At 40.9% G+C, this 22,782-nt stretch overlaps 3 protein-coding genes across 4 annotated transcripts in view; 1 reads left to right on the plus strand and 2 right to left on the minus strand.

Annotated features, from left to right (window-relative positions):
* The window catches only part of LOC131785990 (ras-associating and dilute domain-containing protein), a 12,705-nt gene extending 5,974 nt beyond the window's left edge, over positions 1 to 6,731 (plus strand). Inside the window, exons 5-15 of the mRNA XM_059102959.2 lie at positions 620 to 866; positions 1,556 to 1,954; positions 2,164 to 2,314; positions 2,642 to 2,779; positions 2,897 to 2,945; positions 3,064 to 3,236; positions 3,677 to 3,985; positions 4,190 to 4,644; positions 5,328 to 5,393; positions 5,827 to 5,900; positions 6,028 to 6,731. Coding sequence (XP_058958942.2) covers positions 620 to 866; positions 1,556 to 1,954; positions 2,164 to 2,314; positions 2,642 to 2,779; positions 2,897 to 2,945; positions 3,064 to 3,236; positions 3,677 to 3,985; positions 4,190 to 4,644; positions 5,328 to 5,393; positions 5,827 to 5,900; positions 6,028 to 6,127 — 2,161 coding nt within the window. The 3' untranslated portion in view covers positions 6,128 to 6,731. The remainder of the gene's footprint in view (positions 1 to 619; positions 867 to 1,555; positions 1,955 to 2,163; positions 2,315 to 2,641; positions 2,780 to 2,896; positions 2,946 to 3,063; positions 3,237 to 3,676; positions 3,986 to 4,189; positions 4,645 to 5,327; positions 5,394 to 5,826; positions 5,901 to 6,027) is intronic.
* A 1,569-nt stretch (positions 6,732 to 8,300) lies between these two features.
* On the minus strand, positions 8,301 to 9,644 carry LOC131786006 (uncharacterized skeletal organic matrix protein 5). Its single transcript, XM_059102984.2, has 4 exons — positions 9,387 to 9,644; positions 9,255 to 9,297; positions 8,996 to 9,122; positions 8,301 to 8,923 (listed from the first exon to the last, which is right to left on the minus strand). The coding sequence occupies exons 1-4, from the start codon at positions 9,574 to 9,576 to the stop codon at positions 8,405 to 8,407; spliced, it is 879 nt and encodes a 292-aa protein (XP_058958967.2). The 5' UTR covers positions 9,577 to 9,644; the 3' UTR covers positions 8,301 to 8,404.
* Positions 9,645 to 11,845: 2,201 nt separating this feature from the next.
* LOC131786016 (enolase-phosphatase E1) lies at positions 11,846 to 22,682 on the minus strand. 2 transcript variants are annotated; one of them, XM_059102998.2, is made up of 7 exons: positions 22,581 to 22,682; positions 21,603 to 21,843; positions 21,156 to 21,259; positions 13,508 to 17,419; positions 12,980 to 13,073; positions 12,361 to 12,410; positions 11,846 to 12,270 (listed from the first exon to the last, which is right to left on the minus strand). In XM_059102998.2, the coding sequence occupies exons 3-7, from the start codon at positions 21,255 to 21,257 to the stop codon at positions 12,268 to 12,270; spliced, it is 4,161 nt and encodes a 1,386-aa protein (XP_058958981.2). In that variant the 5' UTR covers positions 21,258 to 21,259; positions 21,603 to 21,843; positions 22,581 to 22,682; the 3' UTR covers positions 11,846 to 12,267. The 2 variants fall into 2 exon arrangements, with proteins under 2 accessions (XP_058958981.2, XP_066027369.1); XM_066171272.1 differs by having other exon boundaries at positions 22,553 to 22,663.
* Positions 22,683 to 22,782: the final 100 nt, after the last annotated feature.

Here is a 22,782-nt window from a genome sequence, read left to right on the forward strand (position 1 = left end):
AAATAGAATGAGGCTAGACAAAGATGGAGAAGAAGCAGCAAACAATATGAATTAAAAAAAAAAGTCTTTTTGTCTTGAGATTTATAATCCAAATTGTTTGTTTAACGTTATTAACCCCTGAGATCTGATTGTTAATTCTGCCCTCTAGCTGCTACACATTTTCTTTTAAATTGGGTCTGAGAATTTTGTTTTAGATAAAGATAACATCTCTTACCTGATAAGTTTGAGTGTTCTCATTTCCTGTTTGCTGGATAATGTTTGAATATTATATTGAGAAATTAATTGTTAATCATTTTTGGGAGTTAAGGGTTAAAGCAGTCAATTGCTCCCAAGATCTAAGTATTAATTAACTGCTATGTGTGTGATACATTTCTTCGAGTTTTAGCTCTGGGAGTTGACTGTCAAGCAATCAATATCTCCAATTGATATTTCTCTTTCTTTTCAACACCTCTCGGCTCGAAAAAAATTTATTTATGCTTTGAAGAGGGTAGGGGAGGGGGGCATGAAGGTATCCTACTCACATGTAACATGCTTGTTAGGTAACGCTGCATTTCAAATCTATTTGACTTAGATCTTGGTTTGGTTTTGTTTTGTTTTTGATTTGTTTTGTCTTTTCCAGAACATCAGTTCCAGAAAAAGCTTTAGAAGAGCTTCTTCCTCAGCTACGACCAGTGGTGTTTTGGATGGCCAATTGTCTGCAAATGTTGCCTTACCTCCAGTGCAACATGTCTCGTTACATCAAAGACCCATCTCAAATGGCTGAGAATGGTGATGACAGTTTGCTCAATGCAGATGAAGAACTGCTTATGTTTCTTGAAGAAGTTATCATTTACACTTTTCAACAGACCGTCTATCATCTTACGAAGGCATGTTTAGCAGTGTTTCTTACGTCTCTTCAGTTTAGATCACAGATGATATCAAAATGTGGTAGGAGCAAAGATACAGTGCACTAGGCAGTCAAGTGTGTCACTGATGTTGCTCTGACGTTTTTCCCAACAGCCCTAAAAATCCGTAAAATCCGTAAAACCCTTAAAATGACGAAGGAACAGTGCAAGTCCAGCTCGACTCAAAAATCCCAAAGCCACTTTTATTATTTTCGCACGCGCGACCAAACATATTACGTCATAAAGTTTAAATCATTTGAATTAACCAATGAGGGCGCGCCTGAAAAAAATGTCCGTAATTGCGCGCGCTAGGGTGTTAGTTTTTTTAATCAATTGTAGAAATGTAGAAAAGGTTACAACAGATGTTCTCACCACATTTGGATGTCTTCTGTTATCTACTTCTGGGAATCTATATGTTTTAAACGATAACATAGCAGTAGTACGTCCTCTGATTGGTCATAAGTAAATCCAATCAAAATGCTTGTATAATTCAGCTTACCATATGATTGTTCCTACATGAGGCTTTTGAAGAGAATTTGGATTAGGGAAGGAGTTGTCATCATATCTCATGCATTATTCAATTGTTGCCTTTTTTTATGTCACAAGCCCATTAAACCATTGGACTCCTGTTTATGCTTTGTTTTGGACAACTCCCTTGTATTTTCTATCAGGTCTTGTATATCGCTCTTCCAGCGATCTTGGACACAAATCCATTCCAAGACACAGACGAAAACAGTGACAAGAGACCACAGGAAGTGGAAACCGTAATCAGCATCTTTCAGATCACTTACGATGTTGTCAAAGCTTATTCCGTTCACGAAGACATACTTCATCAACTCTTTGCGTATTTGTTTTTCTTCACAAACGCGTCCTTGTTCAATACTTTGATGGAGCGGGGAGCTGGGGGCAAGTTCTACCGCTGGGCTAAAGGAGCGCAGATACGGGGCAATCTGGATATGTTGGAGAGCTGGGCTGCCCAGGTGCAACTTCACGACGAGGCTAATGAGTATTTGATCAGACTGTCCACCGCGGCTGATTTATTGGCCACACCCAAAGTACAGCTCCTACAGGTTAGTTCCTTTCTCTTTAACATTTGAATCACGCTTTGCTGTCGCACATTTAAATGATGATAGCTGTCTACAGTTTCCCATTGAAGTAAAGCAGACTCGCACTGTTACTATTGCAAAGTATAAATTCTTAGTCGTACTCCACCTATAAGGTCAACATATCTATTACGTGTGATGTTTTGTTGCTCACGAGTAAGTCATTTCATGTGTAGGCTGACTGGGTGACAATCAGAAGAGATTTCCCAGCACTCAACCCGGCCCAAGTGCAGCAAATTTTGAGTGAATACCAACTCGGCCCAGGCAGGTCTCGGCCAAGAGGCTGGTTCCCCCCTCCGGAGGAAGTAGAGCCTGCACTCCGCACGGGTAAGTAGTGACTCTTAGAGGTGACTAATGTGCAAGTCTCCATACAGTTATGAAGAATGACCTATCAAACTTGTGATGAGAACTGACTCACTTGTTGGAAGCTGGATCTTTTACTTAATATTTTCGGAACTAAATTACAGTGGTAAAGAGCTTAGCTGCAGCCGAATACAACTAACTATGAGCATACATGAATCCCTTTTACAACTTAGTCCAGTCGTGAATTTGGTGCAAGGAAAAGGGAATTCCGCACCGATGATTTGAATGATTTGAAGTAATGCAAGGTATACGAGTCTGTCCTTTACTTTGTTATATTTTTGTTTTTCGTAGCGGACATGTTATTGAACTTCTCAGAACATCCACCGTTGAAACTCCCGACTGAAGGATTTGTACTGGACTTTGAGAATGGACCTACGGATCAGTCCTTCTACCACTATTTAGATACGATTAAACAAGCAATGAATCCAGGTAATTATTGTTAGTTAGAAATTTTTTAAGGTTACCGACTTGTCAGAGGTTGAGCTATGAAGAGAAGACAAAAACAGCGGAATTCTTTGTGACTTGTGTACGTTTTTTCTTTGTAAGGTCTCGGAAAAAATGGATCAGGTACGGCAAGAGTGAACGGAATCAACAGGTTGGTTGAGTGATTCACTAGTAATTTCTTCTCATAATTTCAATACAATATCCTGCAGATTGTTTTTCGGCCTATTCACAGAGTAAACTCAAGGTTAACTTTTGAATTCTTACCTCAGAGTTCAACAACCAGAACCGGAAGTGCTTCATTCAGATGTGATTCGTACTTCGTCATTTACACATGGCCAAGATCACGTGCCTAATTTGGTAGTCTCCCCAGCCTCCCCCTCAAAGGACAAGAAAGAATTCACATTCGAGACGGTCATGTCTAATTCACCTCCATCCAGGGAAGGTATGAAACGAATGGTAATACTGATTCTGAATTCTGTAGAATTGTGTGCTCATAAATAGCTTAAGCGTTCATCGGTTGTACCAGAATTGAAAGTCGAGGTAGGAAGAATTGTGTTATAAACTCTCCCTCCGTCCCCTCCGTCCCCCCCCCCCCACACACACACACACACATACACACACACATAAAAGGTGAAAAAAGTAGTTAAATTAGTATAACAAGAGAAAACAACTTAGAACCGCTCCAGAGAAAGGTTACTCCACAAAGAGAGATGATGCCTCTTGTCACGAAAGAGGAACAAAGAAAAATATATGGGACTTGAGGAGTGTGAAGTACGAAAATAATTGAACAACTGCTTTCAAGCGATTGGTTTTTCCAGTTGTGAGAGTTAATGAAAGATAAAATTAACCGTAGGCGTCACCTGTTTTATAATTATTTTTCAGAGGACGAAACAAGTGTTCCCAAAGAAAAGAGATCTGTCGCCTCTGTTGAGAGAAGGGAGACTCCCCCTAGAGATAGGGATGCGTCGCCAAATAAACCAAGAACATCAGATCCATCTCTGGCAGAGAATTCCGAATTTACTAATGGTGGAAAGCGTCCCCTTTCCAGATTAGTTTCAGGCCAAAAGATTCCTTCCAGATCCAGTTCTCCAGTTAATCGTTTAGAGGGACGTGATTCCGCTGGGCTGTCCGATGAGGACCCTTCTGTGGTGTCTGCCAGAACACTGGAGAGTAAAGACCCCAGGGCTTCAGGTTATTAGAACAATAAGTCATCTGTTTTCTGACGTTTTCAAATATTATCGTATCGAAAACCTAAGCGTAAGTAGTCGTCATGGTAATGCAGAGCTAGATTCAGAATCATCATTCGACTTTTCAGGACAATCAGACCACACGATCAACTGTTACCGCTCCTAAGATTAAACCATTTATAATATAATTGTTCTTTCTGTCTCTTAGACGTACCCCTGATCGGAGTCAAGGATGAAAATCAAAACATGGCAGCTGTGCCGGAGAGAAGAGCAGCTTCGCCGTACACGAACGACAACTCCAAGTGGGTTGAAGTTACTGGTGCCGTGACGCGTGATGCCGTAAACATTGCAGACGGATTGTCAGTACTTCCGGTGGACGACTCAGAAACGAACGAAGAACTGGCTTTACAGATAGCGATAGACCCAACGGTTGAAACTTCTAAGGAATTCGACGAGAGACGAGCGCTTCAGAAGGCGAAGCTTTTGAGCCGTTTGAGAAATGAATCCGATGTTGATCTTGGAGGAGAAATAGCTGGAGGTACAAGTGACTCACCGGCCAAACTGGAGGGTATGAGGGAAAATGATGACCGACAGGATGACGTGTTTATTGTAGAGCTGGAGAAAGGAGACGAAGGAATAGGCTTGGGACTCATTGACGGTCTGGTAAGGGCTGGTTGTTTTGTAATCTTTGTGTTCGAAGTCCATTTAGTTCTTACCCAGCTCCGAAGAACATAAGTTGCTTTAACGCATCAATAGCACAACTTTCCCGCGCTTACTAGCTTTCTGTGCACTTTATAACGCGTTTTTAACGTTTATGGGAGGTGCACTGGCACAGTGTTTAGCGCGGTTGACTTCCGGTCAAGAGGTCTGAGTTCAACCCCAAGGCGGGTCATTGTATTGTAATCTTGAACACTACATATTACGCTCTCAATGTCTTCTAAACCAAAGAATATAAAAGTTAGTGAAATTGTCACTGAAGCTGGACGATTTCCTTCCCGGTTGCCTGCGAAGGACTAACATCTCATCGAAGAAAAGTAACGGATCGATGTCAGTATTTGAACAAATGCACACCTACTCCTCCCTTGACCCAACAACTGTCAACTGATAAACTAAGGTAGAGTTAAAATTGGGTTGGGGGAGGGGCAGATGTCGAGGCGCAGTTGTGTAGATACTGGCATTGGTCCGAAGTAACAATCCTCGCTGACGATTTATCTTAAAGAAACTGGGATCAGTACCGGTTACAAGGTCGTAAGACATTCCTTACACCTTCCTGTGCTTGTAAACTGCTTGTTCATATTAGTCGTCATATGAAACGTAAGACATTTATCGTTCATTTTCATTTGTAGTACACACCATTACGGTCCCCCGGGATTTATGTCCGGACCCTGGTGGCTGGAGGACCAGCTATAAAGGTCAGTGTAATTATGATGGTCCTGTAATCTTTGGCATCCAAGATAAAAAAGGACATCCACTCCTATGGTATTTTATTTATGACGATAAACGCATTTAAGTGGTCGAAACTTTCGAAACAGGGGTAGTAGTCAAAGGGTTTCCCCGCCATCAATTGAATACCATTACATTTGAAGTCCCGCAATCGCTCTGGTTTGCTCCTCTCTTCCCACCCCCCTCCTCTCACTAATTTCTAGAGGTTAAGGCTCGAAGGTGGGGGATTTACCAGAGAGCAGGGGTCGGGGGGGGGGAAGGAGGGGGAGAATGGGGGACTGTGAGAGAGAGAGAGACTTATTACAGTCTTGAAGTTAAAGACGTGGTGGTGGGGGGAGGGCCTTCCTAGAGTTGAGGGTTGTTCTATGGACGCTCTTAGTAATCTTAATTTTTTTTGTGTAGGATGGTCGGCTTCGTCTTGGTGATCGTATCCTTGCTGTAAATGGAACCAGTCTCGTTGGAGCCGATTATCAAAGGTAGGCGGCTTGGATTTGAGTGTTCCTTGAGTGATACTACTAAATTTATTGCCGTGATACATGAAGATTTTACGGGTTCTCAAAATCGTAACCCTTGTGTCTAAATGGAAATTTGTTTCTTTTTCAGTGCCATGCAGCAAATCCGTGAAGCAGGGAAGCAGTTATCTTTCTTAGTGGCTAAGTCTGATATTCATGTGGCGATGAAGATCACAGCTTCAAGTTGCTAGCAATCCCACAAATATAGAGATACCTCGTCACGTTGTTATGTCATGTCACGTTGTTGCGTGACATCCCAAACATGCAAACATGGGCTGCGGAAAGACCGAGTGACCAAGTTTTGGCAGGACCCAGTTCGGAGGCCTGTTCTACTTTTTAATCGAGTTAAACATCAAAGACTAATTTTCCTCACCTTTGTGGAGTGATGAAAACTGAATATACTGACAAAAATGTTTCGTATTCAATAGCTGGAACTAGAATTTTTACGAGAGCAACTTTTCGCTTGACTCGTCAACCAAGAAACTCGAGTGGTTTGTATTTTTGCACATTTTTATCTTCCGGAGTGTGGAGTTAATAACCACTTTTATGATATTGATTGTGTGATGTGACCTCTGAGGATTTTTTCTACATACTTTACAATGTACACCTTATCATGAGTGCCCACGTTACCCTCAGTTGTCAGATTCATACCCACGCCTTGGACTTTTCGTGCTTGTTATATTTTATATATTTTAATGGTTATTTATCCTGAGTCATATTATGCCGTTCAAGTTGTTTATCGCTGTGATTCTCAACGCACTTTTGAATAAAATACGATTTCCTAATACCTTTCCATTCATGACCTGCTCCGATGAGAAACAGTTGAAGAACTTTTTATAAACGCAACAGGTGCATATGGAATGTAACTTTAGTATTAGAGTGATTTAGCAAGAGAACAGGAACGTCAGTTGACAACGGCGCGCGCAGCAAAAATATCGGTAAGAAACTGGGTCGAGAACGTAGCTCCGTTGTGTCTCAGAAGTGACTTATTGTTTTAAGGTAAGAACGATTAGAAACGTAAGCGTTTGAATACGCAGTTCACAACCAGCTAAATACATTCCCCTTGTTAAGGAATAAACAGTTCTGCTGAGCAACACGAGCTAGCTTTAACATACATGTAGCTCATGTAAACTGTTTAGCCTTGAAAGTAGTAATGGACAATAACAACCTGTTTCTCTTACCTTTGTTTTGTACTGCCAAGTTAGGCGTGCACATTCTTTAAATTTAATGCAACTTTGTGGGTACGAGATAAGGGTCTAACCAAAAACCTCCAAACATTATCCTCAGGTGTTTGCCTTTCTTATTCCGCTCGGTGTTTCACTTCAGTATTAACCCGAGGTAAATATGCGGCTATCATGGTCAACTTAACCTATGTCAGGCGTCCTGTTGGTCGACAAGGGATGCCGGAGAAATTTAGTTTTGCTGTGACATGTTTTTATTCACTGGAAAAATGACGGAGTCTTCCATAAATGGAAAAAATTAAGAGCAGGTAGAAGTCTTAAGTTCCTTTTTTGAGTTTAATAATTTAGAGAGACCAGAAATGTCCATAAATTTCAACTAAAGAACCGAGTCTGCATTTTACCCTTGGTCTGCGTTCTGCAGTCTGCGTTTTACACTGACCGCCCCCTGAACGCCATGTATGATCGATCCCCACCTAAATGACTGGTCCCAAAACTATCCTTTGTTTCTCGAGAGATAACTACAGAATTCTTCTCTCTAAAATTATATAAGGAATCGCACTGATCCATTTATGTTAGTCTTCGAATTTAAAGAAGGACGACTGAATTTGTGGTGGGAAAGGTTTCGGCTATGGGAAATGTTCCGGAAAGAAATCCGTTCGAATGAAGTGCTAATGATCACTTTGTCAATATGTACAATCGCATTTGGCGTGGGGACAGACGTCTCGAACAAATGGTACAGAAAAATTCGGTCGTTCAGGTAATAGCGAGAAAAGTAGGCAATACTTTGAGAGAAACTTACTGTTTGCGTTCTGTTCTCTTTTCTGAGCCAACGGTTTTCCATACAGATAGTTTATGCCCTCAAGTTGAGCTCCTGGTTACCCTACAGAACAGGCGTAATTTCTCGCGTTTTTCACGCGGGTGGACAGATGCACGACGCGAGTGCAAAGGGCGAGTCGCTCGCGCAGGAAAAATGTAAATAAAAGTCACTACCGTCGTGCACCTCCTTTAGTGCGTGATCAGATTATGATCTCCTTTCACGTACAGTTCGCGCCATTGACGTAGTATAAACATCGAATATGTTTTCATTGCTAATTTCTTCTTCGAATTGGCTTCGCACGATTGAAACGTCTTAAACTAGATTTCAAAAAGCTATATTTTAGACAAATCGGACCAGAGGAGAAGATAATTTTTAACCCGTTTTATTGGCTGGTATGCTTTAAGATACTACATTTTCTACTACATGATAACTTCTCTGCTTAAAATTTGGGAAGTTAACTGTGTCCCCTGTCACTGTACCAGGATATACCCCATGGCTTTGATGTGCTTGTCGCCATTATCTGACGAGAGCATTGCCTCATTTCCACACGTGTTGGAGTCATCATATAGACCTGCGGTGCCAAAACCAATTCGGGAGTCACAGGAACCACAGTGATTCTGCTGGTTAGCGATGATGCCGATTCTTGCTTTGGGGTCATTAGAGTTGTGTCCCACCACATTGAATCCTTCTTTATTGCAGTGAGGTTGCAGTGAGGCCTGTGAACCAATCAGTATCTTCCACGTGTTACGACCCAGTGAGGTGGCGCGGTATTTCCCATCAGCGATCAGTGAGAACAGCGAGTTGGCGTGCCGGTTGATCAAAATAAACCTGAGCTGATGACCGATCTTCATACCGAGGCAGACCTTGGAGAAGGGTGTGTTCCAATAGGTAGGTAACTTGGTCTCCTGAAAGTCAAAGCCAGTCCTGCCTCCAGTAAGATGGTAGAAATTTCTGTCGCCCCAGAAATGGGAACTGTAATGGAAGGTCCTCTGAAAGACAAGGAAATCAGTTTTCAATTTTGTTTCCTTTTATCAAGAAGTTTTAGGAGACAGGGAGTTTACCTTTGCGCCGTTTATCTTCATGGCCAGCGTCCATCCTCCACCGCCACATCCAAAGTTTCCCATGTGACAATAGACAGGAATCTTTTGTGAACCAAACATCAGCGGGTACACTTGGCTTCGTCTCGACCTTATGGAGAAGGAAGAAGTCAAATATATCGGAATGAGTCGTCCTGTCTACAAGCGCAGTGTCCTTTGACTGTATACACACCAAGCGAGCGTTTTAGATTCTTGCAATTAAAACAATGTACTTTGCACTTACTTTCCTTTGTTGTACTGCTCCTTGCAAGAAGAGAAGGGTAAGACTGTGAGGAAGGTAAGACTGCGCATTGAGAACACTTGAAAAATAAAAGCATTAAAAGACGCACCTAAAGATATCATCTGAAAAGGGTACCTGGAGGCTTTGGGGGCAAAGCGTCCTTCACCAACGCAAGAAGATTTTTAACTTCGGTTTGAAGCTTCTTAACGTCTTTGCTGATCTCGCTGCAACGATTGGCGGTACAGGATCGTTGTTTGCCGCCGACCAAAACAACGAACAGTGCGAGAACATTTACAATGAAATAAATTGCAAACAGCAAACGCATCTTGAAAAATGATCGACGTTACAAAAATGTTTCTATGTTGCTCAACCTGTGGAAAACTGATTGTGGTGATTTTGCTTTGTTATTGTTTGTTATCATCGTTTAACACAACTCGTATTTTCTTGCTCGCTTTCAACCACGTGTAATTAACAAGTTCACAGTTAAAATATATTTTTTTAAGTTTTATCACTGTGTGCAGTGTCCAGTAAAGAAATTATAATAGACTTTGAAAATCTACTCACAACATAGCTGTCTATCTGCTGAAAAATAAAGGGTTAATTTGAGAGCGGCGATACTGCGACTTTATGAAATAAACTTCATATTTTTATTTTAGCGAATTGATTATTTTTGCATGCATGCATGCCCATTCAATCAACTGAGACCCTTATTGTTTTGATTTTTTCCATATATTTCGGTGTAAATAAAACGCTGAGGACTGCGACAAGCTTGTGGAGGGTTGTGCTCTTGTAAAACCTGAATTTTCCATTCATTTGTTTCGCATTTTCAAGGCCAATTCAAAAAGTGAAGTATAACTTATTCCGTAATGAAGTTCAACCAATTTTTTTAAATCAAATAAGGCGGTCAGTTTTTAGACACGCTGTTATCAACTGAGTTTGCAATGTAAAATGGCCACCCGCATACAGTGACCGAGGTTGTTTAACATAACATTAACGTCTATTATTTCAAAGCGTTCAACAGATCTTTTGTGAGTTTCACTGCTCGACCGATAACCGTTCCAGTAGCTTTTCACGTTTTAAACAATTTCCGCGATTTGTTTGTCGCGACTGTCTGCACTGTCGAAGCATGTAATGAAATCATTCTGTAATTAAGTTTCAAGCGTGTGCCCTTTAACAAAGTTGTCCCAGGTTCTGAAATTATCAAATTTTTATTCAAACGTGGAAAACAAATCCATCTTCCCTAAAAATAAAATTTGTTGGGCCAAACTGAATATCAAAAGAAGAAGTAAACTGGTTCTCGGAATTAATTAACCCTTCATACCCTAACATTAGTATTGAAGTTCTCCAAACTTTTCTGTTTACATTTCCTATGGAGCTGTCGAGGAAAATTTAACAATTAAGAGTTTCCTATGTTGTTTGTTACAATGTTTAGTTCAGGGGTAATAATGTTATGAGAACTTTTGTTTGTCACGCTAAGCAGCAAAGGGTTAGGTGTATTAATTGATTGAAACCGATTGAAATCTACATTGCAGTGTTTTTAAGTGTAAATTCAGTTTGCATCTCTTTTGTATGATTTCCGCGTATCTGAAGGTCTCGCCCCAATGTAAGTTTGCCCTACTACTAACTTTGCAAGCCAATCTTGGAATTTGTTGCAAACAAGCACAAAATAGTGTCAAACCAGATAAAGATCAGATTTATGAAGCGACCTAGTATTACTAACCTGTTCCAGGTGTTCTGTCATTAAAACGAAGCGCGATACTTAATAGCGCTACAGCGGCGAGTTGTCTTTAAATCCTACCGGCTAGAGGTAAGCCCGAGGAGCACTAATGATGAGTTTCCGAGTCGGGTGATTATCGGAAATTGTCGGCTATTCTAACACGGCGGACTGTTCTGAAACAAAACTGTATCCAAGAGTACATTTCCACGCATGACCAGTTAACTAAAATCTTTGATTGATGTTCAGTCCTGTACCCTTCAATCCATATTGCGTGGTTTGCCACGAAGTCTGTCTGTCACTTTGATTCTTAGCGCTTTTGAATAAAACACGATAAATCATAACCCTTATTATTACTCAACTGCACAAAGTATAACACAAATAACCTGCGATAGTGTACAGTTATTTCGACAGTTGGTTATTTTGTTCTGTAAAAAAACCTGTTTCACCAGTCGGCTGCGGGCGCTACGCTTCTCTGTCCGCTTTGCTTTTCCCGCCTTATGAGAAATGAACAGAAAGACGCAGCAGAAGAAAAGCAGTCGGATAAAAAAAATAACTTATTAGACGTTTTGGTGTGTAGTATCGCTGAGTATTTCTAATCGTTGTCTGTATTTTGACTCGCCCTGCGGGCTCGTCAAAATACGGCACAACTCGTAAAAATACTCAGCCATACTACACACCAAAGCGTCTAATAAGATATGTATACTGACAACACTGGATAGGAGAAGGAGGAGAGAACCATAGGCTTTTCAAAGAGAAGTGGGTGTAAATAACAGAAGAGTTTGAAGCTCAAATTTGGTCCAAAATCGTGGGTTTTAAAACTCAATCTTACATAAAAACTGGTCATCGTAGAGGCTTACCGCCAGCTCTCAGATACGAATCCATGTAATCAAATGTTAATTTATTAAATCCTCCTTCTTCACAATTAAGTGAAAGGTGCCTGATGTACTCAACGTCTTCATATAGAGGTAGGTGTTCACGTCCATTATGATTTTACTAAATTAGCCTCCAGCCTCCGAAAAATAACTCTCATCTGAAATTTTATCAGTATTCGACAAGACCACAATATAATGTATCTAATATATTATTAGAAATTGTCCTTTAAATCGAACTTAACGAAACGCCTCCACTTCTGGACTTCAGGGCCTCCATTACTGTCAATTGTTTGTACGACAATCAATTTGCTTCCATTCGATTCATTTTCCTGCGCATGTGCAGCAATCAGTCTACATTTAGTTCATTGCCAACACAATATAAGAGACAGTACTATGCTTCGCAAAGCACTGATGGAAGGAGCTATCGTTACTGAAAAACGAAAAAAAAGAATATCTTAGTTTAATTGATGTTTCAAGGAATTATAACTGAAAATTGAACGGCAATTTTTTTTTTACTAACCTTGTGTGTTGAGCAAAATATCGTAAAATTGTCTTCGATGAAGGAACAACCTGAAAAATAATTTTAAAAATCTCAGAAAGAGATCCAGGTATTAATGAACACACAATGAGAGGACTACGGTGAATTTCATAGCGAGATAACAGTCCAGAATGGCTACTACAATTTGATAGTGCGACTTGAAATCCGAGACAACAATGAGTTTGCTTTACTGTGCCCAGCGATTGGTCTAGAATACTCGCGCAACTCTCAAAACCAATCAGATGGTTCGCTTTGAGCAATTTTTTTTAATAAAGCTCTGCGATTGGTCCACAAAAATCGCGCCACTTTCTAAACCAATCAGATTCAAAATTTAATCTAACAACATTCGGTTAGTCGCATTTCTTTCCCTCAGATCGTTTGCCTAAACTTTCATTCAATTATCGTGAGCTCCTCGTGAAATTTTCTCTTTTCCCCTGTCGGCCGTTGTGATTACTTTGGTTTCAGTTTTAGGACCCTCGGTACGATATCGTGTTATTGACTTAAGTTATGAAAGCCTGTGGTAAAAAAACTTCACTCAATCGAGAAAAGAAAAGAAACTGTGAGGTGAGTTAATGTTTATAACAAGACAGTCAACAAGCACCTGAATCTCTTGCACATGCGTAGTGGAATATCTTAATGCATCCCCGTTTGAAGCAGGCCAGCGTGGCGCCAAGTTCAAAACATTTGGTGCATTTCTGTGGAAACATGATGAAAAACAAGAACATTGACAACATCTTTCCTCCTTTTAGCTCCTTATACATTTCTTAGATTTGATTTGCTTGTTATTTTCAAACAGAACCAACCGATATCTCCTATTCGCGACAAAACAATTTTCCAAATAATGCACGAACCTCTTCAGGTTTAATTCTAGGAGTTGGCTGTTCATGTAGCTTTAAAACTCTATGGTAACCCTTGGACTCCCGGGAGTGACCAATTAATAACTACTCCATACCAAATCATTACATTGTCAAGAAGCGTAGTGGCGAGAAGAGCGAAAAACACCAAGCAGGAGATATTGCTCGATTTAACACCAAATTCTCAGAGCTAAAATTGCAAGCAAAGTATGACAAACAGGGGGGAGAATTGATATTGCAAGATTAGGAGTAAATAGAAGAGAGAAATGACTTACATGCTGTGCTGCACTTTCTACTGCTTGTTCCAAACCATGAACGGTCCTTCCGATCATAAAAACCCCAGGGGACCACACACCACAATCTCGGTGTATCCACAAGTCTACATCGCTGCTTTCATTATCCGTTTGTATGTCAGAACTTGAGCTTGCCTTCCGGCTAGGCGAAGACAATTTCTGCGACAGTTTTCCCTCCTTAGAGGAACCATCTACCGATTTTTCCTTTGAAAATTTCGTTTTATAAGGTCCGTAAAGATCTCCTAGCAAGTTAAAACCGCTTCGCTTGCCACAAAAAGAGCAAACCCATGTATCGCCATCAACTCCGCCGCGCGGTTTGGTCGACATGACGTGTTTTACGGGTGAGCTTGAAGTGGAAATTTTGCGTTTCTTCGAGGGCTTTCCAATACTTACTGTTGGAGCTTCTATCGACCGTTTCGTGCTCGCAACCGACGGTCCAGAAGCCGAGGACATTTCTTGAACAGCGACAGCAGTTTTTGAGAATTTACGTTTAGTGACAGGCTCCGACTTGACCTCTTCCTCTATTTCTGAGTCGCCTTGTTTTCGCTTCACTTTATGCACGTATGGTTTTCGCTTTTGCTTATCTTTACTTCCCACTGGCCGTCCACGAGTTTTGTTTGGCGTCACCTGTTTATTTCCTTCCACCGGGGAGGCTTGAGTGGTAGAAGACGTTTCTGCTGTTTTATCAGATTTTTTCGAATGTGGATTGTCTTTCGTGCAAGAAGATTCTGTCTTATCAGTTTGCTTATCCTTTTCCCCAGTTTTACGGCCTTTATCAGGTCGAGTAGGTGAATTTTTAGTTGTTTTAGAGGTTGGTGATTTGTCTTTCTTCACAGGATTCTTGGTTTTGGGCGAGTGCTCTGGATTTTTAACGCTCTGATCGCACTTTTCCTTATCAGACATGGTTGCAGTTCCAGAAATTCCCTTGTCTGAAACGTTCAATGCCTCGTTCCGTGGACTGCTCGGGCAATTTTCAACTTTACCGTCGTTTCTGTCTTTTGTTGTATCTGTAGCGTTACCTCCTTTTGTAGCCGGATTACTTCCAGAACCCGTCGTAACTGGGTTCACAATAATCACCTGTGGATTTTGTTTGGATGAATCGGTGCTAAGCTTTTGTACCGGCATCAAGATGTTCCCCTGAATGAGGTACATCTTTCCAGTGGTAGTCTTTGCCACCATCACCTGTTGATTGCTCTGTGAAGAAGTGCCCTTGGCAATGATGGTAGCCTTAATGGGGGTTGCCTGGTGCTGGGTGGTGCGTGTTGTAGCTGTATGCTGCTGCACTGTCTGAATTCCCAGGGTTCTGCTCTCAACTACATGGCCGCCATCGCTGTCTGACTCCTCTTGAGTTTTTTTATCCGCTGGAGTCTTTTCGTGTTGGCGATCATCATCATCTGAAGAGAGACGTTCTTCGCATCTTAGGGAAGGCATTGCTGGACGCTCTTTTTTCCTGAGGACTTTGGCATCTTGAGTACCATCGGAAAGTGATTTCTCAGTCGCACCGCTGGACTCCTCACCGATGGCCTTAGGCTCATCTACCGTGCTGCAGACTTTGGGTTTCTCAGTTATTCCAGTCTCTCTACTTTCAGCTTCTTTCACCTCTTCACCTTCCTCAGACTCCTTAGCCGGAGTATCAACTTTGGCTGTCTTATTAAAACTCTCCTCCTTATCTACGCACACAGCACGTGCGTCATCAACGCCAGAACCAGTTTTATCAGTTTCGCACGCATTGGAGGCACCTTCAATAGTTCTCACTTTTCCAGTCCCATCATCATTCTTTTGGCTGGTTTTCCCATTTTCCTTACACCGGTCGTCTAATTTTCCACAACTCTGACTGGTTTTGTCTGCTTCGAGACCGGTTGATCGTGTCTTGTCGTCAGTATTATTACTTTCGTCAGAGGCTCCACTCAAATCCCCGATTTTGGAATCTGTCGCAGAAGCGACTGATAGTTCTTCGTTGTCAGTACCCGTTTTTTGCAATTCTCTGTTTGATTTCTCTTTACAATCAACAATTTTTCCCTCAGAAGGTTCCTTCCCTCCTGTGCACGTCTCATCCTTATCATCATTGCTAAATTTCGAGTTCTCGTCGGAAGTTCCAACGTTACCCAGCTCCTTAACTGGACTTTCGGCACAGCTTTCTGCCTCAATAGGGCTCGTTGCACTTTCTTCTACTCCTTCATGCTCCACTTCAGATTTCTCTATTGATTGTGGAGCAACGGAAGTCGTTTCTACCGCAGTTTCTTTCTCTGGCTTTACTTCATCACCTTCGCATTGGTTTCCTACCTCTTTGCTAATATTACATGAAGATTCTTCGACCTTACTGTTCGATAAACTCTCCAAACTTCCCTCCTCTTGACCATCCTCCTGTCTTGACACCGACTTGCTCTCATTGGATTCATTAACATTGATTTCTTTAGACTTCGCTTCAGTCTTATCACACCCATTCTTTCCGATCGTTTCTCCAGTTTCATTCTTGTGTCCATCCGAGCACAAAGGCTCTTCTTTCATAATTGAGGGTGAAACATAAGGACTTGCAGCATCTGAGGCGCTTCGTCGTTGTCGAGGATTTGCTTTGAGGGTTTCACTTCGTTTCTTTGCAGACGTTGACTTCTTCTTGAATGAGCATTGTACAGCATTGGAGACAGTAACCGTTGGTTCTGAATTCATTGGACTTGGATCACTGCTTGGTGGAGACGATGCCTTCTCCTTTGCGGTGAGAGGCTTCAGAGAGCTTCTTTCCTCAAATCCAAGTTGCCCAACTCCAGAGAGATCTGGAGTTGTGGCACTTGGAGAGGGGCCCTTGGTTGGAGATCTCTTTGATGGTGGAGAAGGCATTTTCACGGTGTTCTGATGTCCTGGATAAGATGCACGACGTTGGGTTAAGCCTCCCGTCTTGCTGGCAGCCATAAGCTGTTGCGACTGGAAGTGAGACTGTGAGGGTGTAATGCTGGGTTGAACAAACATACACGAACTCTGCGTCGGTTGTTGCTGATGTTGCTGGAAATGCCCTTGACTTGACCCAAACGGAGACCTGGGCTGCGGAAAGTGTTCTTGAAGCCTGCTATACATGCCTGCATCTTGCTGTGGTACTGGTGACGTTGAGGAGGATCTTCGTCCAGGGGAGCAAGGTGGTTGGTATGGGTTTGTAGAAGATGTGTACGGAATGTTAGGCAACTGCATCCCTGTAGCTGATCTGGCTGTGTAGGAAGGGCCAGCAGAACTATACCCCTGCATTTGAGATTGTGCGGGTGATGATGATGGCCTCTTAGGATATGAACTGGGCTGATATGGAACCTGCTGTGAATATGGTATTCCTGAAGGCTGCAGAAATCCTCCTCCTTGTGACATCTGCTTCCCCACAGGAGACACCGCCTGACTCATTCCATAGCCATCCGCATAGTACTGTTGCCTATTGCTCATAGCAGCTAGGCTCAAGGAGGCTGGTCCAGGCATTCCCATGGGCTGAGTGGGGCCAGCCTGTGGACCAAACTCCCCCATGGTTTGTCCACTGACACCTCCAGGAGGGTAACTGGGATCTGGAGGAAAACCACCCTGATACGGACTCATGGCTTGGGAATGAGTTTGAGGAGACACAGTCCTAGCACCCTGGTAACCTCCGTTGTATCCTTGATAATTTCCATTCCCATACGCAGATTGTGGAGGCTGCTGCTGTTGCTGTTGCTGCTGCTGCGGATACTGCTGCTGTTGAAGCATTAGATCCATGTCTGGCTGCATCATGCCATTGTTTGGACTTCTTGGAATCATTTGACCTGGATTCATGGAGGGGTAACCAGAGCTACACTGTTGCTGTTGTTGGGAACTCATTCCAGTAAACTGCTGCTGCATACCTGCATAGCTACCAGACCCAAATGCCATACCAGTCTGGGGATATCCCTATCAAAAAACAAAAACATGTTGAAACATTGTGAGGAAAAGGTAAATTTTTCCCAGAAGGCTCAGATATATAAACATGCCAAATGATAGACATCAAAATGTGGTAACAACATCAGCAACAAACTTGGCTGCTCCTTGCCTGCCACTTCATTGTTCTTTCCACATTTTGAAGTCAACCCTGATCCACTACTGAACAGACACATGGCAGCAAGGAATATATTGAGAAAGATGTTTTTTGTCTTGTCACAAGCCAGGGACAAAGAAAAAATTCTGAGCCCCCATGAGGAATCGAATCTCAGACCTTCGGATAGATTCCATGCAATCTATCTGTTCAAAATATCCGAAAGTAGGCAACAACTACTTGATGAGCACCATCCTAAATATTAATGAACCCTGCAAGTGCAGCGCTTCAAAGGTTTTTCAAGGTCTTCTTTCCCACAAGTGAGTGCACAATTTAAATACATATCTCTCCTCTCTGCTTTGAATGGGAAAAGATTGATGGCATCATGAACTGAAATTCCAAGTTTGGCATGTTAGAGAAGGGTACAGTAGGAGCATGACAAATGTTTGAAATTAAACTGCTTTGAAAAGTTCATCATTTGGTGTATTTAAGAAAAAGATGAGTGAAATCTGTGTTTTATTTTGAATCTTAAAATGTTATCTTATCTCTCCTTGACACAACTCAGTGGCACAATGATTATGCACAAACAACTTTACAAAGGCTGGCATTTTTTAAAAGGAGGCTCTTTTGTGTACAGAGTATAACAATGACATACATACTTCTTGCCATGGAAAGCACTTCTCATGTCTAACAAACTTTGAATTCATTCACCGATACAAAATGTTGTGGTGGAAGAACATGATTGTGGGTGCGTTTTACTTTGGAGAAAATGCTGTGAACAAGCTTCATGCATTAACCCTTTAACACCCAGAAGTGATTAACATAAAACCTCTCCCTACAATATTCATACATTATTCAGCAAACAGGTAATGAGAATATTCAAACTTATTGGGTAGAAGCTGCTATCTTGATCTAGCACCATGTTCTTATAACTAATTTACAAGGAAATGTGTAGCAGCTACAAGGGAGAATTAACAATCAGATCTTGGGAGTTAAAGGGTTCACTCATTGGTAATTCTCCATACTGTCTGTTAAACAATTCTTGTATTAATTTGGAGAATTTAGTATTGGGCCAACTAATAATTGCCTGATTGATGTATTTCTTTATTCTCATCACTTGTCTGCTTGATATTGTATTAATATTGTGAGGAGAAATTCTGTCTTGGTCACACATGAGAGTTAAAGGGTTAATGGACAACAATAAAATTTAAATTAAACTAAAAAAATGAACAATTCTTATCATCTTTCTATTTTTACATGCATGTATTGATTCTGAGGTTGTACAATAATTTTCTTTTGCATGGAAATTAACAGATCATAGTCAATCATAATTCATTGCCCACACATACATGTACCAAAAAATTTTTTTTCAAATGAAATTGAGTCATGTTTGCCACCATCACATACTAATTCTGTTGCTTTGTCCCTACTGAGCAAAGAAGCGGTTTTTTTTCTAGTGCTGTCTTTCATTGAAAATGAAGTGTAACTCAGGTGCACCAATTACAGTAAAAGTTAATAACTCCTTAATAAATGGTTTGAACCCTGGGGTAACATGTAATAGTGTAGTCTAATTGTCTGGTTGAGTGTAATCCTGAGAAAGACTGTTGTCAGAAGTGGTGACTGACAGTTCAAAAACCTGAGCAGAAGTAATCAAGAGAGTCAAGTGAATAGTCTTACAGCCAATAACATCACAGCACAACAGACTGATCAGTTTATACCAACTGGACTCAGAACATTCTACTGACAATAATCATTCACTTGACCAGTGCTTCAAACACTAGCAAATTATTATTATAGTTGTATATATGCTTGTTCTTCAGAAATATCTGACATCCTGAGACCAATTTTTCTACCAATTTAGAGAGTCCTAGAACTAAAGTCTAGACTGGAGGTGAAACCTTACTTTTATACAGAGCTATTTTCAGATAACACTATTGTTCCTTGATGGCTCAAGGTTATCAGTGCCTATAACATCAGAAGACGACAGCATAGCTGGTGTGAGCTGTTTGTCAGCATTTTCATTAACTCAAGGAAGCCAAATTTTCACTGATAATCTTCCAAACTTCTTCTATACATAGATAATTTGATATCTATAAGCATACTAATCATAAAACAAATAAAATAACTGTTCTACCAGCATCATGATTGTTTTTCTAAAACATATGCACACTGCCTAGTAGAGAAATAAATAAGAAGGGTGCCCGCCAAGCTCAATGAAATGGTTTTATGTTGTTATGACCAGTACGCGGACTTAGGATAGAACGATGAAGGCAAAATCCCCTAATGACTTTTTCTTCAACTCTGTAATTTTTACTCAAGTTAAATATTTTTTAACTGTTTGTAGTCAACCATAGGCAATGGCAACAGCACATAGCCATCACTTGAAACTAAAACTTTTTTGTCTGGAAGCAGTTTTGTTTTCACCCTTCAAAAAAGATTACAGGAAGTCTGTCTGTCATTGTAATGACATTAATAGCTAGATAAAACTGTCTGCAAAACTGACTCATGACAAGCTTATGAATCAAAATGAGGGTAACAGACTCTTCACAGAAATAAATAGTGGATCTTACTGTTGTTCAAGTATTTGCTGCACTAATGCTCAGTTCCCCCTTAATTTATTTTTTATAAAACAAAATGTGAAAATATAACTTAAACAACAGGAAGAGTATGTTTGTTTGTCATCACACAATGTTCTAATTTTATTTAGGTAACTGGTTATAACATGTCGACCAATTGACCTCAACTGTCTGTGAAGAAGACATCCACGAACTGATGCATTTGGGAAAAGGACACAATAGCAATGAGATTACAGGGAGGAATTTTTGAGCATGATAAATAAATTTTAATCTCAAAAATCAGTTTTTAAAAAATGTTATTCTTTTTTTACATTTATACTTCAAATACTATTGAATTTCATGCACGTACAAAGGTCTAAAATTGTTCTAAAAGCAACAAGTAAATTCATAATTTGTACTTCACTCCTTAAAAAAAATTAAATTAAAACATCATGCTATTCTCAAATTATAGTGGCAATAAAATGAAAGACTTATTGCAGGCGATTGTGTATAATTGATAAAATTCTCGACTGTACGAAATGAAGAAGGATAAGGAAGCAGGAAGGAGAATTTATACTTTTGCTATGTGACTGAAATTGTTAGTCGCGTATTTACAATTGTAAAGTTGAAAGATGGTACAAAACATGGAGGTTTGAAGCAAACGAGCCGACATGAAATGTTTACCAGAACGGAACAAATATTTGTTGCATCCTATTACATATTCGCCCAGATTATTTACCCCACAACCTGTTGAATTTCCTTTGACAGCATTGCCATTCATTATCGATTTCAAAAATCGTGTCACGACAAACTAAAATACGGCAAAAAGTACTGAAAAGGGGACATGAAATTACTTGTGAGGACAAGTAAGCGCCTATTGTTAAAACGAAAAGCGGAAACTGCGTTATTTGAGGAAGTAACAACTCCCTATTCACATACAAACAAAGCATAGGTGAAGGTTGCATCTGTTTAAAACCATTCCGCGCTCTCGGACATGCGCGTGTGACAAGCATGCCAAAATGACTGGTGCCGTAAAATCAACAACAAATTAAAATCTTACCCCAGATTGAACCATCGCTGACTCGTCCATGGGCCCTTGAATACTTTCGTCAGGAGGGTCAGCGCGCATTAGCATTTTCATCAAGTCCCCATCGCCCTCCATGTCTGAAAGAATCCGCAAGCAAATTATTTGAAACGCCGCCTGGAATCTCTCGTGAAGCGACACACACGCGCGATCAGTACGCGAAGTACACGCCGGCTTTCTATTCCATTCAGGAGGTAATCTTTGCACGCATACAACCACAGAAAGCTTCTAAACACCAAAGATCAATCACCAATTTTGACGCAGAAAAGCTTGTGGTCATGAAAGGTCAAATTATTAATTCCGCTGTCTGCATATGGAATGTTATATCATCGCATGTCGGTTGCCCCCTACACGCTACAGCTACGGTAAGTACAACATATTGTTGTTGAACAACCCGACGCAATGACACAGCATTCAACTCACCTCAATCATAGATCAAGGCCTCGGGTTTCTGTAGGTGATGGTGAATTAAAGCGCGAGATATCTCCGTTTTCCAGCAAAGTAATCGCCCATACATTTGTGATTTACTGCCAACTTTGCGAGCAGTTCACATTTCACCTTTACCGCGACTGGTCAGCGGTACACTCCGGAAATTCGACTTAGTCCCCTCAGCAGTGCCATCCGGCAATTCAACCTATGACAGTACTCGACCCAGCGGGAATCTCTGATTGTAACAAAGAAACATGAGAACCTCAAATACATTTTAATACTGTATATGAGATTTCTCCTGTTATAATTTTAAACGTTAGTGTTCCTGTATCGAGGAACTCGAGCCCCTTCATTTGAAAACGGAATTCGACTAAGTTGTCGTTGCCATTGTTTTAAAAATTTGACTTCCGGTTCCTTTAAAAACAGGAAGGTAGAATGTTGGGCAGTTAATCTTACCAAGAAGGGCCTGGAAACCACAGATTTGTATTGCGGAAGAAGCAAACTAAATAGTTATTGTACGGAGAAAAATATAATTGATGAGATTAGTTTTCGTGAGGTCGAGGAAATAGGACAAATGAAAGGAACAATTAGAATTTGACTACTGCCTTAAACGGCCATATCTTAACTGATAACGCAAACCCTTAAGACAAGACGACAACGGTAATAAGAAGGTAGTGCAAGACAAAATTTAGTGAGCAGAACAGTAGCTTAGCTCACGCAGTCTCAAATTTTGTGTAGACCCTAATCAGGCCGATCCGTAAAACGAAAACGCGAAATCATCAAAATGTGAGTGGTACGAGAACGGGAACCTCAAAGGCCAGTAATATTCGTTTCCATTCGGAACTCGACGCTGTTCACACAAGTTATGCTGAAGCTAAGGTCTGGCTTCCTTAGGAACGGTAAAAGCATCCAGCCATTTGAAAAATTTTTAGTAAAAAATATACCTATTTGATAAGCGAAGTTTTTCCTCACCGTTGTTGTTTTAACTGCTTAAGATTCCTCGTGTTTCAACCAATAAACACATGCATCAAATGAAGACAGGAAGTGCTTTCTTAACTATCCTTTCGGTTTCCGTTTGGATGTGAACAAAGTTTAAGTAGCGCGAGGTCATGGGGCGAAACAGAGCCAAAAAAAATTAGGAGCCGAGGGCTGGGGAGTAGTACGCAGAAGGAGA

Source organism: Pocillopora verrucosa, chromosome 8, assembly GCF_036669915.1.
Source record: "Pocillopora verrucosa isolate sample1 chromosome 8, ASM3666991v2, whole genome shotgun sequence".
Taxonomy (NCBI): domain Eukaryota; kingdom Metazoa; phylum Cnidaria; class Anthozoa; order Scleractinia; family Pocilloporidae; genus Pocillopora; species Pocillopora verrucosa.